This window comes from Staurois parvus, unplaced genomic scaffold, assembly GCF_062004578.1.
Source record: "Staurois parvus isolate SC_StPar_1 unplaced genomic scaffold, SC_StPar_1.0 ptg000398l, whole genome shotgun sequence".
In the NCBI taxonomy this organism is placed as follows: Eukaryota; Metazoa; Chordata; class Amphibia; order Anura; family Ranidae; genus Staurois; species Staurois parvus.
The window spans coordinates 24,550-43,768 of record NW_028318194.1 but is presented as its reverse complement, the minus strand read 5'-3'; the positions used below and the strand labels follow the sequence as shown (position 1 = coordinate 43,768).

Genomic DNA, 19,219 nt, shown 5'->3' with positions numbered 1-19,219 from the left:
GGGGATATCTGTCCTGTCCTGACATTTGGGGGGATATCTGTACCGTCCTGACATTTGGGGGGATATCTGTACCGTCCTGACATTTGGGGGATCTCTGTACCGTCCTGACATTTGGGGGATATCTGTACCGTCCTGACATTTGGGGGATATCTGTCCCGTCCTGACATTTGGGGGATATCTGTACCGTCCTGACATTTGGGGGATATCTGTACCGTCCTGACATTTGGGGGATATCTGTACCGTCCTGACATTTGGGGGATATCTGTACCGTTCTGACATTTGGGGGATATCTGTACCGTCCTGACATTTGGGGGATATCTGTACCGTCCTGACATTTGGGGGATATCTGTCCTGTCATTTGGGGGATATCTGTACTGTCCTGACATTTGGGGGGATATCTGTACCGTCCTGACATTTGGGGGATATCTGTACTGTCCTGACATTTGGGGGATATCTGTACCGTCCTGACATTTGGGGGATATCTGTACCGTCCTGACATTTGGGGGATATCTGTACCGTCCTGACATTTGGGGGATATCTGTACCGTTCTGACATTTGGGGGATATCTGTACCGTCCTGACATTTGGGGGATATCTGTACCGTCCTGACATTTGGGGGATATCTGTCCTGTCATTTGGGGGATATCTGTACCGTCCTGACATTTGGGGGGATATCTGTACCGTCCTGACATTTGGGGGATATCTGTCCTGTCCTGACATTTGGGGGATATCCTTACTGTCCTGACATTTGGGGGATATCTGTACCGTCCTGACATTTGGGGGATATCTGTACCGTCCTGACATTTGGGGGATATCTGTACCGTCCTGACATTTGGGGGATATCTGTACCGTCCTGACATTTGGGGGATATCTGTACCGTCCTGACATTTGGGGGATATCTTTACCGTCCTGACATTTGGGGGATATCTGTACCGTCCTGACATTTGGGGGATATCTGTACCGTCCTGACATTTGGGGGATATCTGTACCGTCCTGACATTTGGGGGATATCTGTACCGTCCTGACATTTGGGGGATATCTGTACCGTTCTGACATTTGGGGGATATCTGTACCGTTCTGACATTTGGGGGATATCTGTACCGTCCTGACATTTGGGGGATATCTGTACCGTCCTGACATTTGGGGGATATCTGTACCGTCCTGACATTTGGGGGATATCTGTACCGTCCTGACATTTGGGGGATATCTGTACTGTCCTGACATTTGGGGGATATCTGTACCGTCCTGACATTTGGGGGATATCTGTACCGTCCTGACATTTGGGGGATATCTGTACCGTCCTGACATTTGGGGGGATATCTGTCCTGTCCTGACATTTGGGGGGATATCTGTACCGTCCTGACATTTGGGGGGATATCTGTACCGTCCTGACATTTGGGGGGATATCTGTACCGTCCTGACATTTGGGGGATATCTGTACCGTCCTGACATTTGGGGGATCTCTGTACCGTCCTGACATTTGGGGGATATCTCTACCGTCCTGACATTTGGGGGATATCTGTACCGTTCTGACATTTGGGGGATATCTGTACCGTTCTGACATTTGGGGGATATCTGTACCGTCCTGACATTTGGGGGATATCTGTACCGTCCTGACATTTGGGGGATATCTGTCCTGTCCTGACATTTGGGGGATATCTGTCCTGTCCTGACATTTGGGGGGATATCTGTCCTGTCCTGACATTTGGGGGGATATCTGTACCGTCCGGACATTTGGGGGGATATCTGTACCGTCCTGACATTTGGGGGATCTCTGTACCGTCCTGACATTTGGGGGATATCTGTACCGTCCTGACATTTGGGGGATATCTGTCCCGTCCTGACATTTGGGGGATATCTGTACCGTCCTGACATTTGGGGGATATCTGTACCGTCCTGACATTTGGGGGATATCTGTACCGTCCTGACATTTGGGGGATATCTGTACCGTTCTGACATTTGGGGGATATCTGTACCGTCCTGACATTTGGGGGATATCTGTCCTGTCATTTGGGGGATATCTGTACTGTCCTGACATTTGGGGGGATATCTGTACCGTCCTGACATTTGGGGGATATCTGTACTGTCCTGACATTTGGGGGATATCTGTACCGTCCTGACATTTGGGGGATATCTGTACCGTCCTGACATTTGGGGGATATCTGTACCGTCCTGACATTTGGGGGATATCTGTACCGTTCTGACATTTGGGGGATATCTGTACCGTCCTGACATTTGGGGGATATCTGTACCGTCCTGACATTTGGGGGATATCTGTCCTGTCATTTGGGGGATATCTGTACCGTCCTGACATTTGGGGGGATATCTGTACCGTCCTGACATTTGGGGGATATCTGTCCTGTCCTGACATTTGGGGGATATCCTTACTGTCCTGACATTTGGGGGATATCTGTACCGTCCTGACATTTGGGGGATATCTGTACCGTCCTGACATTTGGGGGATATCTGTACCGTCCTGACATTTGGGGGATATCTGTACCGTCCTGACATTTGGGGGATATCTGTACCGTCCTGACATTTGGGGGATATCTTTACTGTCCTGACATTTGGGGGATATCTGTACCGTCCTGACATTTGGGGGATATCTGTACCGTCCTGACATTTGGGGGATATCTGTACCGTCCTGACATTTGGGGGATATCTGTACCGTCCTGACATTTGGGGGATATCTGTACCGTTCTGACATTTGGGGGATATCTGTACTGTTCTGACATTTGGGGGATATCTGTACCGTCCTGACATTTGGGGGATATCTGTACTGTCCTGACATTTGGGGGATATCTGTACCGTCCTGACATTTGGGGGATATCTGTACCGTCCTGACATTTGGGGGATATCTGTACTGTCCTGACATTTGGGGGATATCTGTACCGTCCTGACATTTGGGGGATATCTGTACCGTCCTGACATTTGGGGGATATCTGTACCGTCCTGACATTTGGGGGATATCTGTACCGTTCTGACATTTGGGGGATATCTGTACTGTTCTGACATTTGGGGGATATCTGTACCGTCCTGACATTTGGGGGATATCTGTACCGTCCTGACATTTGGGGGATATCTGTACCGTCCTGACATTTGGGGGATATCTGTACCGTCCTGACATTTGGGGGATATCTGTACCGTCCTGACATTTGGGGGATATCTGTACCGTCCTGACATTTGGGGGATATCTGTACCGTCCTGACATTTGGGGGATATCTGTACCGTCCTGACATTTGGGGGATATCTGTTCCGTCCTGACATTTGGGGGATATCTGTACCGTCCTGACATTTGGGGGATCTCTGTACCGTCCTGACATTTGGGGGATATCTGTACCGTCCTGACATTTGGGGGATATCTGTACTGTCCTGACATTCTTGGACCTCAGGAAATGAGATTGGCTGTCAGTACTTCAGGATTGATCAATAATCAGATCTATACCATAGTTTGTGAACTCTATAACTTCCCTACAGATAAATAATACATCCTAATTTGGGTTATTTCCCCCAAAGACATGGAGCAGAATACATCTCGGCCTAAATTTAAGAAGAACAATTATTTATTTGCAAACTTTTATAACAGAAACAAAGAAAAATGTGTTTTTTTTCAAAATTTTTGGTTTTTTTTTGTTAATTTAGCAAAAAATAAAAACCCCAGAGATGATTAAATACCACCAAAAGAAAGCTCTAGTTGTGTGAAGAAAATGATAAAATTTTAGTTTGGGTACAATGTTGTATGACCACGCAATTGTCATTCAAGGTGTGAGAGCGCTGAAACCTGAAAACTGGCCTGGGGGGGAAGGGGTAAAATTGCCCGGTATGGAAGGGGGGGGGAGTGCCCGGTATGGAAGGGGTTAAATCATAAAATGAATAAGTGACTTCTGTGTACTAAGCTCGGGCTCAGATCTCCGGAGAGATTGGATTGTATTTTAGTGCCTTTATACGCTCGGTCAAGTTCATTTCCTATCTGTATGCAATTGCACTGTGTGTGGGCAGATTGCAGGCAGATTGTAAGGTCTGCCAGACGGAGATCTGTGTGTGTGTGGTGGCCCAGCGGACCAGTCTGCGGAAAAACTGTTGGGTGGTGGTAAGCTACCATTTGTTGTGTGTCTAGTCTGTGGGGAGGGGTGTGTGTGGTGTGGGGGAGGGGTGTGTGTGGTTTATAGGAGGGGTGTGTGTGGTGTCGGGGAGAGGGGTGTGTGAGGGAGAGGTGTGTGTGGTGTGGAGGAGGGGTGTGTGTGGTGTGGAGGAGGGGTGTGTATGGTGTGGGGGGGGGTGTGGTGTGGGGGGGGTGTGGTGTGAAGGAGGGGTGTGTGTGGTGTGGGGGTGTGTATGGTGTGGGGGTGTGTGTGGTGTGGGGGTGTGTGTGGTGTGGAGGAGGGGTGTGTGTGGTGTGGGGGTGTGTGTGGTGTGGAGGAGGGGTGTGTATGGTGTGGGGGGGGGTGTGGTGTGGGGGGGGTGTGGTGTGAAGGAGGGGTGTGTGTGGTGTGGGGGTGTGTATGGTGTGGGGGTGTGTGTGGTGTGGGGGTGTGTGTGGTGTGGAGGAGGGGTGTGTGTGGTGTGGGGGTGTGTGTGGTGTGGGGGTGTGTGTGGTGTGGGGGTGTGTGTGGTGTGGAGGAGGGGTGTGTGTGGTGTGGGGGTGTGTATGGTGTGGGGGTGTGTGTGGTGTGGGGGTGTGTATGGTGTGGGGGTGTGTGTGGTGTGGGGGGGTGTGTGTGGTGTGGAGGAGGGGTGTGTATGGTGTGGGGGGGTGTGTTGTGTGTGGGGGGGGTGTGGTGTGGAGGAGGGGTGTGGGGTGTGTGTGGTGTGGAGGAGGGGTGTGTATGGTGTGGGGGGGTGTGTGGTGTGGGGGGGTGTGGACAGTGGAAGAGTGAATAGTTTTGACCCCACTGTTCTCGGTGGAGAAGTGATCTGTTCCTTTTGTCTGGTCAGGGTGTCCTAAGCTGGGTTTTTATTTTCTTCCCCTTCTTCTAGGAGAAGCTTCCAGAATATAGGGTGAGGAGAATCAAATGACCAGTATGAATACTGATCATGTCCCAGCCAATCCCTGGAAGGAGGCATCCAGAAGGTGGCTGGGGAGGTGATAAACGTATGGGAAGCCTTTCCGGAGTGTTCCTCTGCAGGAAGGGTTCCACTTCTCCTGGGATATTTAAATGCTGGAGGGCATCATCCTGGAGTCCTGGTCTGGAGAAGGATCTTTTGTCTCCTTCGCTGAGGATCTTGTGGATGATGGGTGGCAGACAGCTCTGGGACATTGTGAGTGAAGACCTTGGTGTGGACTTTGGGTGTGAGAGTGCCAGAGGATGCTATATGGACCAGTCCTGATCCTAAGGAGTCCTAGATAAAGTGGCCATTCCCTGTTACTTCCAGGAGAAGTGATTAGAGAGAAGCTTTCCTCCGGTTCTCCCCGCCATCATTTGGAGTAGCCTGATCCCTGAACCTGGTGCCTGGTGGCCTCTGTACTGGTCAGAGGGTCCGGGACATATTCTCAGAGGCCCCTTGTGGAGGAGGGGGGCGCTACATAAAGAAAAGCCATAGAAAGATTCCCCAGCTAGGCAGCCCAAAATATTCACCATCTTGGGGTGCAAAGTGAAGTTTTTATTTCATTTATTGGGGAACACAGGAGTCATGGAGGACACTGAGGGGACAGGGACAAGGTAAGTTATCATGAGAACCCCAACTTCCCAATCCAGACATGGGTAACATTTATGGAGTGGCACACACACCCCAAAATCCCACCAGATGCCATGGTTACAAGCCCGTAGCTACTGCCTGTCCAAAGCGAGGACCTTGTTTGGTGTAAGAGGGAATGAGGGAACCTGGTGCAGGTAAATCCACCTGTGATACCCTAGTCACATCCTGCAATACCTCTGACCACCACCAGAGAGACCCAAAATGGCTGTTCACACACACCAGCAGATCCAAATCCTTCATACAATCCGGTGCACTCTGAGGGTTGGGGGGAGGGAGACTGGCAATCGGCACCTCGAACAACGGCAACAAGTGTGTATAGAGGGGGAAGGGTGTATATACAGAGCATTCAGAAAGTATTCAGACCCCCGTCACTGTTCTCCAGGTTCTGCTGTTGCCCCCCGATACTACAGATGTTCACCCCGACAATGACAACGTGATATCAGAATTATAGGACTGTCTGTGAATAAACTGAAATCTCACAGAAGTATTCAGACCCTTTACTCAGCACTTGACATTTCGCTCCGGTGCCTTCAATTCCTCCTGCTGGTTGCTGACGTTTCTGCACCCTGATTGGAGGCCACCTGTGGTACTTTCCATTGATTGGACAGGATTCGGAAAGGCACACCCCTCTCTATAAACGGCCCCACAGCTAACAATGCATACTGTATCAGAGCAAAAGCCATGAGGTCAAAGGAGCAGAGCTCAGAGACAGGATTATTGCAAGGCGCAGATCTGGGGAAGGCTACAAAACCGTTTCTGCTGCACTGAGCACAGAGGCCTCCATCATTCTCAATGGTACAACCAGGACTCCTCAAGAGCTGGTCACCTGACCAAGCTGAGCAATCCGAGGAGAAGGGCCTATAGTAAGAGAGGTGACCAACAACCCGATGGTCACTCCAGAGATCCTGTGTGAAGACGTGACAAAGTTCTAGAAGGACAACCATCACTGCAACCCTCCACCCATCTGGGCTTCATGGCAGAGTGGTGAGATGGAAGCCTCTTGGAGTTTGCAAAAAAGAACCTGCAGAATTCTCAGACTGAGAAGATTCTCTGGTCTGGTGGAACCAAAACTGAACTGTTTGGCTTCAATTCTAAATGTCTGGAGAAAACTAGGCTCTGCTCATCAGCTGCCCAATACCATCCCAACAGTGAAGCATGGTGGTGGTGGCAGCAGCTGAGGGTGGGACTAGGAGACTGGTCAGGCTTGAGGGAAATCTGAATGGAGCAAAGTACAGAGATTTCCTCAATGAAAACCACAGAGCTCAGGACCTCAGATTGGGCTGAAGGTTCACCTTCCAACATGACATCCATCCTACGCACACGGCCAAGACAACACGGGAGTGGCTCAGGAACAACTCTGCGAATGTCCTGGACTGGTCCAGCCAGAGCCCTGACTTCAACCAATGGCTCCATCCAGCCTGACTGGTGGAAAATCCCCCAATCCAGGGGTGCAAAGCTTCCGGAGTCATCCCCAGAAAGACTCGAGGCTGGAATTGTGCCAAAGGGGCTTCAACAAAGTGCTGAGTAAAGGGTCTGAATACTTAATACATCTGAGATTTCACTTTTTTACTTTTAATAAATTCAGACATTTCTATAATTCTGTTCTTTGTTATTATGGGGTGCTGAGTGCAGATTAATGAGGAACATGAATGTAAATATCTGTAGTATCGGGAGCAACACAACACCAGACCAGAGAAGGGGTCTGAATACTTTCTGAATGCACCACATATTGGAGGGGATAGATGGGGCTATATATATATATACACTATATTGGCAAAAGTATTGCCCCCCTCCATATCAGGTGATTCAGGTGTTCCAATCCCCTCCATATCATGTGATTCAGGTGTTCCAATCCCCTCCCAATCATGTGATTCAGGTGTTCCAATCCCCTCCCAATCATGTGATTCAGGTGTTCCAATCCCCTCCATATCATGTGATTCAGATGTTCCAATCCCCTCCATATCATGTGATTCAGGTGCTCCAATCCCCTCCATATCATGTGATTCAGGTGTTCCAATCCCCTCCATATCATGTGATTCAGGTGCTCCAATCCCCTCCATATCATGTGATTCAGGTGTTCCAATCCCCTCCATATCATGTGATTCAGGTGTTCCAATCCCCTCCATATCATGTGATTCAGATGTTCCAATCCCCTCCATATCATGTGATTCAGGTGTTCCAATCCCCTCCATATCATGTGATTCAGATGTTCCAATACCCTCCATATCATGTGATTCAGGTGTTCCAATCCCCTCCCAATCATGTGATTCAGGTGTTCCAATCCCCTCTATATCATGTGATTCAGGTGTTCCAATCCCCTCCATATCATGTGATTCAGGTGTTCCAATCCCCTCCATATCATGTGATTCAGGTGTTCCAATCCCCTCCAATCATGTGATTCAGGTGTTCCAATCCCCTCCAAATCACGTGATTCAGGTGCTCCAATCCCCTCCATATTACGTGATTCAGGTGTTTCAATCCCCTCCATATTATGTGATTCAGATGTTCCAATCCCCTCCCAGTCATGTTATTCAGGTGTTCCAATCCCCTCCATATCATGTGATTCCGGTGCTCCAATCCCCTCCATATCATGTGATTCAGGTGTTCCAATCCCCTCCCAATCATGTGATTCAGGTGTTCCAATCCCCTCTATATCATGTGATTCAGGTGTTCCAATCCCCTCCATATCATGTGATTCAGGTGTTCCAATCCCCTCCATATCATGTGATTCAGGTGTTCCAATCCCCTCCCAATCATGTGATTCAGGTGTTCCAATACCCTCCATATCATGTGATTCAGATGTTCCAATACCCTCCATATCATGTGATTCAGGTGTTCCAATCCCTTCCCAATCATGTGATTCAGGTGTTCCAATCCCCTCTATATCATGTGATTCAGGTGTTCCAATCCCCTCCAAATCACGTGATTCAGGTGCTCCAATCCCCTCCATATCATGTGATTCAGGTGTTTCAATCCCCTCCATATTATGTGATTCAGGTGTTCCAATCCCCTCCCAGTCATGTGATTCATGTGTTCCAATCCCCTCCATATCATGTGATTCAGGTGTTCCAATCCCCTCCATGTCATGTGATTCAGGTGCTCCAATCCCCTCCATATCATGTGATGCAGGTGTTCCAATCACCTCCATATCATATGACTCAGGTGTTCCAATCCCCTTCATATCATGTGATTCAGGTGTTCCAATGCCCTCCCAATCATGTGATTCAGGTGTTCCAATCCCATCCCAATCATGTGATTCAGGTGTTCCAATCCCCTCCATATCATGTGATTCAGGTGTTCCAATCCCCTCCATATTATGTGATTCAGGTGCTCCAATCCCCTCCCAATCATGTGATTCAGGTGCTCCAATCCCCTCCATATCATGTGATCCAGGTGTTCCAATCCCCTCCATATTATGTGATTCAGGTGTTCCAATCCCCTCCATATCATGTGATTCAGGTGTTCCAATCCCCTCCATATCATGTGATTCAGGTGCTCCAATCCCCTCCATATCATGTGATTCAGGTGTTCCAATCCCCTCCATATCATGTGATTCAGGTGCTCCAATCCCCTCCATATCATGTGATTCCGGTGCTCCAATCCCCTCCAATCATGTGCTTCAGGTGCTCCAATCCCCTCCATGGACACAGGTGTATACAATCAAGCCCCTAGGCATGCAGACGGCTTCTACAAACATTGGTGAAAGAATGGGTCGCTCTCAGGAGCTCAGTGACTCCAAGCGTGGTCCCGTGATAGGTGGCCACCTGTGCAATAAGTCCATCCGTGACATTTCCTGGCTACTAAATATTCCACGCTCAACTGTTAGTGGGATTATAACAAAGTGGAAGACACTGGGAACAACAGCCACTCAGCCACCAAGTGGTAGGCCACGTCACATGACAGGGCGGGGTCAGCGCATGCTGAAGCGCACAGTGCGCAGAAGTCACCAACTGTCTGCAGAGTCAATAGCTAAAGACCTCCAAACTTGGTGTGGCCTTCAGATGAGCCCAACAACAGTGCGTAGAGAGCTTCATGGAATGGGTTTCCATGGCCGAGCAGCTGCATCCAAGCCTTCCATCACCAAGTGCAATGCAAAGCGTCGGATGCTGTGGTGTAAAGCACGCCGCCACTGGACTCTAGAGCAGAGGAGACGTGTTCTCTGGAGGGACCAATCACGCTTCACTGTCTGGTAATCCGATGGACGTGTCTGGGTTTGGCTGTTGCCAGGAGAACGGTACTTGCCTGACTGCATTGTGCCAAGTGTAAAGTTTGGTGGAGGGGGGATTATGGTGTGGGGGTGTTCCTCAGGGGTTGGACTTGGCCCCCTAGTTCCAGTGAAGGGAACTCTTAAGGTGACATTTGGACAATTTCATGCTCCCAACTTTGTGGGAAGAGTTTGGGGATGGCCCCTTCCTGTTCCAACATGACTGCCCACCAGGGCACAAAGCAAGGTCCATAAAGACATCAGGAATGACCACATGTGTGTGTCGGAATGACATCAGGAATGACCACATGTGTGTGTGTAGGAATGACATCAGGAATGACCACGTGTGTGTGTAGGAATGACATCAGGAATGACCACGTGTGTGTAGGAATGAAATCAGGAATGACCACGTGTGTGTAGGAATGACATCAGGAATGACCACGTGTGTGTAGGAATGACATCAGGAATGACCACGTGTGTGTAGGAATGACATCAGTGGCCCTCCAATGGTAAGTACACGTTATAGTGAGAGGTAAGTATGTTGTATGTAGAAGAGCTCACTGCCTGTCCCATCTCTCTGTACAGTGAGCCCCTCCCCCGCCCGTGAAGCCATTATAATTGCAATATAGAGGCCTCCTGCTGCTGATCCTCTGGATTCTGGACTTCGGAGTCAATGACCTGAAAGCAGGCCATACTACTCGCTGTGAAAATGCCGGCTGCCTGGCGGTCATGCTGATCCTCTGGCTACAGAAGAAGGATGCAGATAAAGACTTCTGACTTCCCTGATCTGTGACTCTTGGAGGATAAAAGCCAGAGGATCAGCATGACAGCCAGACAACTGGCATTTCCTGTGTCAGGTGGTTTCTGTTTTCAAAGCTGCCATTGCTGACCGATCCCCCCCGTGCCCCCCTCCCCCCGATCCCCCCCCCGTGCCCCCCTCCCCCAGCAGCTGATGTTTTGTGCTGGGAGGACCTCCGCCCTCATCCCCGGGGGGAGTTGATGGTTCCTCGCCCGGCTCACGTCTGTCACCTGGATCCACTTATATCATTGGAAGCAGAAAGTTCTCATGACGGAAGACTGCGACACCGGGGACCGCCAACATCACATTAACCCCAATCACAGGGGCCACAGCTCAACATAATCTACTCACAGGGGCCACAGCTCAATAAAATCCAGTCAGAGGGGCCACAGCTCAACATAATCCAGTCAGAGGGGCCACAGCTCAACATAATCCAGTCAGAGGGGCCACAGCTCAACATAATCTACTCACAGGGGCCACAGCTCAATAAAATCCAGTCAGAGGGGCCACAGCTCAACATAATCCAGTCAGAGGGGCCACAGCTCAACATAATCCAGTCAGAGGGGCCACAGCTCAACATAATCTACTCGGAGGGGCCACAGCCCCCATGTTCTTCCTAACGTGTTCACAGCAAGTCACGGAGAACAAACATGGATGTCACATTTTGCTAAATGTTATTATATTGACCCCCCGCCTTCCCTTCCTCCCACCCCCCAATGTTATTATATTGACCCCCCGCCTTCCCTTCCTCCCACCCCCCAATGTTATTATATTGACCCCCCGCCTTCCCTTCCTCCCACCCCCCAATGTTATTATATTGACCCCCCGCCTTCCCTTCCTCCCACCCCCCAATGTTATTATATTGACCCCCCGCCTTCCCTTCCTCCCACCCCCCAATGTTATTATATTGACCCCCCGCCTTCCCTTCCTCCCACCCCCCAATGTTATTATATTGGCCCCCCGCCTTCCCTTCCTCCCACCCCCCAATGTTATTATATTGACCCCCCGCCTTCCCTTCCTCCCACCCCCCAATGTTATTATATTGACCCCCCGCCTTCCCTTCCTCCCACCCCCCAATGTTATTATATTGACCCCCCGCCTTCCCTTCCTCCCACCCCCCAATGTTATTATATTGACCCCCCGCCTTCCCTTCCTCCCACCCCCCAATGTTATTATATTGACCCCCCGCCTTCCCTTCCTCCCACCCCCCAATGTTATTATATTGACCCCCCGCCTTCCCTTCCTCCCACCCCCCAATGTTATTATATTGACCCCCCGCCTTCCCTTCCTCCCACCCCCCAATGTTATTATATTGACCCCCCGCCTTCCCTTCCTCCCACCCCCCAATGTTATTATATTGGCCCCCCGCCTTCCCTTCCTCCCACCCCCCAATGTTATTATATTGACCCCCCGCCTTCCCTTCCTCCCACCCCCCAATGTTATTATATTGACCCCCCGCCTTCCCTTCCTCCCACCCCCCAATGTTATTATATTGACCCCCCGCCTTCCCTTCCTCCCACCCCCCAATGTTATTATATTGACCCCCCGCCTTCCCTTCCTCCCACCCCCCAATGTTATTATATTGACCCCCCGCCTTCCCTTCCTCCCACCCCCCAATGTTATTATATTGACCCCCCGCCTTCCCTTCCTCCCACCCCCCAATGTTATTATATTGACCCCCCGCCTTCCCTTCCTCCCACCCCCCAATGTTATTATATTGACCCCCCGCCTTCCCTTCCTCCCACCCCCCAATGTTATTATATTGACCCCCCGCCTTCCCTTCCTCCCACCCCCCAATGTTATTATATTGACCCCCCGCCTTCTCTTCCTCCCACCCCCCAATGTTATTATATTGACCCCCCCACCTTCCCTTCCTCCCACCCCCCAATGTTACACTCTGAGTCATTATCTCCTTGGAGTCTCCTCTATGAAGTGGTTTCACCACCAGCAGACAATGCAAGCTGTACTGCACACTGACAGATTCTGATTGGTTGGTCAGAAACCCACAGCGTTCACCTCCAGGAGGGTTACTCATTGGTTCCACCACTTCCAGGGGGCTAAGGAAGTGGAAAGGACCAGCTGAGGGGCTCAGAGCTCCTATGTTCTGTGTATTGGATATTGAGGTGAGGACGGCACCCCGTACAACCATAGAAATGATAATTGTGAGAGGGGTGAGAGCCAGATATGGGATGAGCAAGGAATGGATGGATATGGGATGAGCAAGGAATGGATGGATGTGGGATGAGCAAGGAATGGATGGATATGGGATGAGCAAGGAATGGATGGATATGGGATGAGCAAGGAATGGATGGATGTGGGATGAGCAAGGAATGGATGGATGTGGGATGAGCAAGGAATGGATGGATGTGGGATGAGCAAGGAATGGATGGATGTGGGATGAGCAAGGAATGGATATGGGATGAGCAAGGAATGGATGGATGTGGGATGAGCAAGGAATGGATGGATGTGGGATGAGCATGGAATGGATATGGGATGAGCAAGGAATGGATGGATGTGGGATGAGCAAGGAATGGATGGATGTGGGATGAGCAAGGAATGGATGGATATGGGATGAGCAAGGAATGGATGGATATGGGATGAGCAAGGAATGGATGGATGTGGGATGAGCAAGGGATGGATGGATATGGGATGAGCAAGGAATGGATATGGGATGAGCAAGTAATGGATGGATGTGGGATGAGCAAGGAATGGATGGATGTGGGATGAGCAAGGAATGGATGGATGTGGGATGAGCAAGGAATGGATGGATGTGGGATGAGCAAGGAATGGATGGATGTGGGATGAGCAAGGAATGGATGGATGTGGGATGAGCAAGGAATGGATGGATGTGGGATGAGCAAGGAATGGATGGAAGTTTATAGACCGACTACTCCTGTGTGTAGCCAATATATGACTTGGACTGGACCATGATGTTCTGTTTATGATGGCTCCTCGAAACCCTGAGCTCTAGTCCAATCCCTGGTCTCCATAGGAGGGCTTTTGATAGTAGGAGTGGAACAATTACTTGCAATGTTTGGGGCCCCATCACACACAGCAGTTTCCCTACGGAGCCCCTGGTTGGAGCTCCATGATGGAGAACTGGTCCCATCCTACATCTTCTGAACATCTGTGTACATGAAGGTCTCCTCAGCATTTCAGGAGATAAGATGACCTGATGTGAATGATTCTTCATAACTTACAGGAATGAGATAATGATTGAACTCTCTCTCTCCTTCCTCACAGAGGGAACTTCCAGGGCCAGAGGGCATATAAGGTGGGGGCCCCATGTTCGGCCTGCCCGGAGACACACAGCTGTAAGGAGTCTCTGTGTGTAGGTAAGTAGTGCTGGTCATACATGGCTACAAATCCAACACTAACTTGTATTTCCATTATATTACTGAAAATCCAGGTTCACCCCCAAGGCTGGTAACCCCAACATTCCGATGAATCTACTTTATGTATCAATCCTCAAAACAAATGTGAACCAATCAAAGTTCAATTCGATGGACATTTTCCAAACATGATCCTTTACATAGCATGTCTGGGGAAAGCCTAGCCTACTTGTGAGGTGGTGGACCTGTAGGACCTGTAGGACCTGTAGGACCTGTAGGACCTGTAGGACCTGTAGGACATACTAAAACAAAGCATCTGGTGGCTTCCTTCCTCTAGATCAGACACATCCAGGACGGGGGGCGGGCATTGATATTAAAGAGAACCCCATTCGAAAACCGAAAAAAAAATGAAAAGGCTTGAGGTCCCCCCCAACCTTCATACCAGACCCCTCTTCAATCATGGAGACATGGGCTTCTTGCTTGCATCCCTGGCCCAGTGGTTTTTCGGGATCTTCAAGGGGTGGTGAGAGTTTCAGAATCTGGAAGTGCCTGTATGATAAGGGGCCCCCGATATCCCCCCTTCTACATCAATGAATAGGTTGTACATAGTACCCCTTAGAACTCATTCACACAAAGATACTGCTGACAGAAGTCCCTGGAAATGCATCGAGAATCTGTCATCCTGCAATGTAGATCCACGCCAGTTACCTTGTCTTGTGATCTAAATCCACATCAGTCATGCTGAGATTGTAGATCCATCAGTCACATTGCCCAGCAACTGTAGATCCATCAGTCACAAAGCCCAGAAATTGTAGATCCATCAGTCACATTGCCCAGCAATTGTAGATCCATCAGTCACATTGCCCAGCGATTGTAGATCCATCAGTCACATAGCCCAGCAATTGTAGATCCATCAGTCACATTGCTCAGCGATTGTAGATCCATCAGTCACATTGCCCAGCAATTGTAGATCCATCAGTCACATTGCTCAGCGATTGCAGATCCATCAGTCACATTGCTCAGCGATTGTAGATCCATCAGTCACATTGCTCAGCGATTGCAGATCCATCAGTCACATTGCCCAGCGATTGTAGATCCATCAGTCACATTGCCCAGTGATTGTAGATCCACCAGTCACGTTGCCCAGCAATTGTAGATCCACCAGTCACATTGCCCAGCAATTGTAGATCCACCAGTCACATTGCCCAGCAATTGTAGATCCACCAGTCACGTTGCCCAATCGGTTGTAGATCCACTAGTCACGTTGCCCAGCAATTGTAGATCCATCAGTTACATTGCCCAGCAATTGTAGATCCATCAGTCACATTGCCCAGCAATTGTAGATCCATCAGTCACGTTGCGCAGCAATTGTAGATCCATCAGTCACATTGCCCAGCAATTGTAGATTCATCAGTCATGTTGCCCAGCAATTGTAGATCCATCAGTCATGTTGCCCAGCAATTGTAGATCCATTAGTCACATTGCCCAGCAATTGTAGATTGCCAATTATTGTTATTGTGTTCCCTCTGCTCTGATCATTCCAGATTACCATTACAGGAAAAACACAGGGCACAGGGCACAGATGTCCTTGGGGGGTATGAGGGTCTACACAGGGCACAGATGTCCTTGGGGGGTATGAGAGTCTACACAGGGCACAGATGTCCTTGGGGGGTATGAGGGTCTACACAGGGCACAGATGTCCTTAGGGGGGTATGAGGGTCTACACAGGGCACAGATGTCCTTGGGGGGTATGAGGGTCTACACAGGGCACAGATGTCCTTGGGGGGTATGAGGGTCTACACAGGGCACAGATGTCCTTGGGGGAGTTGGAGGGTCTACACAGGGCACAGATGTCCTTGGGGGGTATGAGAGTCTACACAGGGCACAGATGTCCTTGGGGGGTATGAGGGTCTACACAGGGCACAGATGTCCTTGGGGGGTATGAGGGTCTACACAGGGCACAGGTGTCCTTGGGGGGTATGTGGATGAACACAGGCCTCCTGAAAGAGCCCAGGCTCTCTCAGAAATGATGGCCACATCTCTCTCTGGGAATTTGCCCCAACATTGTGGCTGCATGATGCCAGGATGACCAGTGAATGGGCCCATCCAGGAATCTTTCAGAGAAAAGCAGAGTTTGTTTCCACAAGACTCTGAACCTTATCATGGCTCACTGTGTGATCTTCATAGATCAGAACCAGGATTTGTCCCTACCATTGGGTCGCGGTGAATCCTACATTTGCCGTTCTGCCAAATTTATGTCAAAATTCACACCAGTCAATTTTTTTTTCAACCATAATGCACTACATGGCCCTTGACCCAAGGCCCATGGGTTTAGCAGGGCCAATATAGGGGCTTTTGGACCAGCTGCCACACTGTAAAAGAGGAGCACAGAGCAGCCATAGTGTCACGCTGTTGTTGGGAAAGTATGGAGAAAGTTGGCAAACTGCATAGCGAGAGATTAGGGTTAGTTAGGAAAGTGTACATTATCGAAGATTGCTAGCTCTTTGGGCAATTACCCCTTTACTGCCTTTTTATATTCTTAGTATTAGGGACTTTTTGTCTTTTAAATTTAATTTGTGGAAAATTTTACACTTCTGTATCAGCTGCCATCTCATAATTCTTGTAGAAAAGCTTGGCTTGTGCTCTCTGTCTCTAGTACATTGAGACCTATTCATGCTCATTAAATGGTCACTGAGATCCTTCCTCCTATTAGAATGAACCGGGTCACCGAGATCATTCCTCCTATTAGAATGAACCGGATCACGAGATCCTTCCTCCTGGTAGAATGACCCGGGTCACCCAGATCCTTCCTCCTAGTAGAATGAACCGGATCACGAGATCCTTCCTCCTGGTAGAATGACCCGGGTCACCGAGATCATTCCTCCTATTAGAATGAACCGGATCACGAGATCCATCCTCCTGGTAGAATGACCCGGGTCACCGAGATCCTTCCTCCTAGTAGAATGACCCGGGTCACCGAGATGCTTCCTCCTATTCGAATGATCCGGGTCACTGAGATTCTTCCTCCTAGTAGAATGACCCGGGTCACTGAGATTCTTCCTCCTAGTAGAATGACCCGGGTCACCAAAATCCTTCCTCCTAGTAGAATGACCCGTGTCATGGAGATGCTTCCTCCTAGTAGAATGACCCGTGTCACCGAGATCCTTCCTCCTAGTAGAATGACCTGTGTCATGGAGATGCTTCCTCCTAGTAGAATGACCCGGGTCACCGAGATCCTTCCTCCTGGTAGAATGACCCGGTTCACCAAAATCCTTCCTCCTAGTAGAATGACCCGGGTCACTGAGATTCTTCCTCCTGGTAGAATGAGCCGGGTCACCAAAATCCTTCCTCCTAGTAGAATGACCCGGGTCACCGAGATCCTTCCTCCTAGTAGAATGACCCGGGTCACCGAGATCCTTCCTCCTAGTTGAATGACCCGGGTCACTGAGATCCTTCCTCCTAGTAGAATGACCCGTGTCATGGAGATGCTTCCTCCTAGTAGAATGACTCGGGTCACCGAGAACCTTCCTCTTAATAGAATGACCCGGGTCACCGAGATCCTTCCTCCTAGTAGAATGACCCGGGTCACCGAGATCCTTCCTCCTAGTAGAATGACCTGTGTCACCGAGATCCTTCCTCCTAGTAGAATGACCTGTGTCATGGAGATGCTTCCTCCTAGTAGAATGACCTGTGTCACTGAGATCCTTCCTCCTAGTAGAATGACCTGTGTCATGGAGATGCTTCCTCCTAGTAGAATGACCTGGGTCACCGAGATCCTTTCTCCTGGTAGAATGACCCGGGTCACCGAGATCCTTCCTCCTAGTAGAATGACCTGTGTCATGGAGATCATTCCTCCTAGTAGAATGACCTGTGTCATGGAGATGCTTCCTCCTGGTAGAATGAGCCGGGTCACCAAAATCCTTCCTCCTAGTAGAATGACCTGGGTCACCGAGATCCTTCCTCCTATTAGAATGCACCGGGTCACCAAAATCCTTCCTCCTAGTAGAATGACCCGGGTCACTGAGATTCTTCCTCCTAGTAGATTGAACCAGGTCACCGAGATCCTTCCTCCTAGTAGAATGACCTGTGTCACTGAGATCCTTCCTCCTAGTAGAACGACCCGGGTCACCGAGATCCTTCCTCCTAGTAGAATGACCTGTGTCATGGAGATGCTTCCTCCTAGTAGAACGACCCGTGTCACTGAGATCCTTCCTCCTAGTAGAATGACCCGGGTCACCGAGATCCTTCCTCCTAGTAGAATGACCCGTGTCACCGAGATCCTTCCTCCTAGTAGAATGACCTGTGTCATGGAGATGCTTCCTCCTAGTAGAATGACCTGTGTCACTGAGATCCTTCCTCCTAGTAGAATGACCTGTGTCACTGAGATCCTTCCTCCTAGTAGAATGACCCGGGTCACTGAGATCCTTCCTCCTAGTAGAATGACCCGGGTCACCGAGATCCTTCCTCCTGGTAGAATGACCCGGGTCACCGAGATCCTTCCTCCTAGTAGAATGACCCGGGTCACCGAGATCCTTCCTCCTAGTAGAATGACCTGTGTCATGGAGATGCTTCCTCCTAGTAGAATGACCTGTGTCATGGAGATGCTTCCTCCTAGTAGAATGACCTGTGTCACTGAGATCCTTCCTCCTAGTAGAATGACCCGGGTCACCGAGATCCTTCCTCCTGGTAGAATGACCCGGGTCACCGAGATCCTTCCTCCTAGTAGAATGACCTGTGTCATGGAGATGCTTCCTCCTAGTAGAATGACCTGTGTCACTGAGATCCTTCCTCCTAGTAGAATGACCCGGGTCACTGAGATCCTTCCTCCTAGTAGAATGACCTGGGTCACCGAGATCCTTCCTCCTGGTAGAATGACCCGGGTCACCGAGATCCTTCCTCCTAGTAGAATGACCCGGGTCACCGAGATCCTTCCTCCTAGTAGAATGACCCGGGTCACGGAGATCCTTCCTCCTAGTAGAATGACCCGGGTCACGGAGATCCTTCCTCCTAGTAGAATGACCCGGGTCACCGAGATCCTTCCTCCTGGTAGAATGACCCGGGTCACCGAGATCCTTCCTCCTAGTAGAATGACCCGTGTCATGGAGATGCTTCCTCCTAGTAGAATGACCTGTGTCACCGAGATCCTTCCTCCTGGTAGAATGACCCGTGTCATGGAGATGCTTCCTCC

At 49.9% G+C, this 19,219-nt stretch overlaps 1 protein-coding gene across 4 annotated transcripts in view; it reads left to right on the top strand.

Annotated features, from left to right (window-relative positions):
- Positions 1-19,219, top strand: part of LOC149455315 (uncharacterized) — an 83,311-nt gene that overhangs the window by 45,043 nt on the left and 19,049 nt on the right. For all 4 annotated transcript variants that reach the window (XR_016314080.1, XR_016314081.1, XM_089686466.1 and 1 more), the window contains exon 4: positions 13,943-14,034. Coding sequence is in view for 2 of the 4 variants with exons in the window: in XM_089686466.1 (XP_089542592.1) it covers positions 13,943-14,034 (92 nt within the window). In the remaining 2 variants the exon portion in view is untranslated. The remainder of the gene's footprint in view (positions 1-13,942; positions 14,035-19,219) is intronic.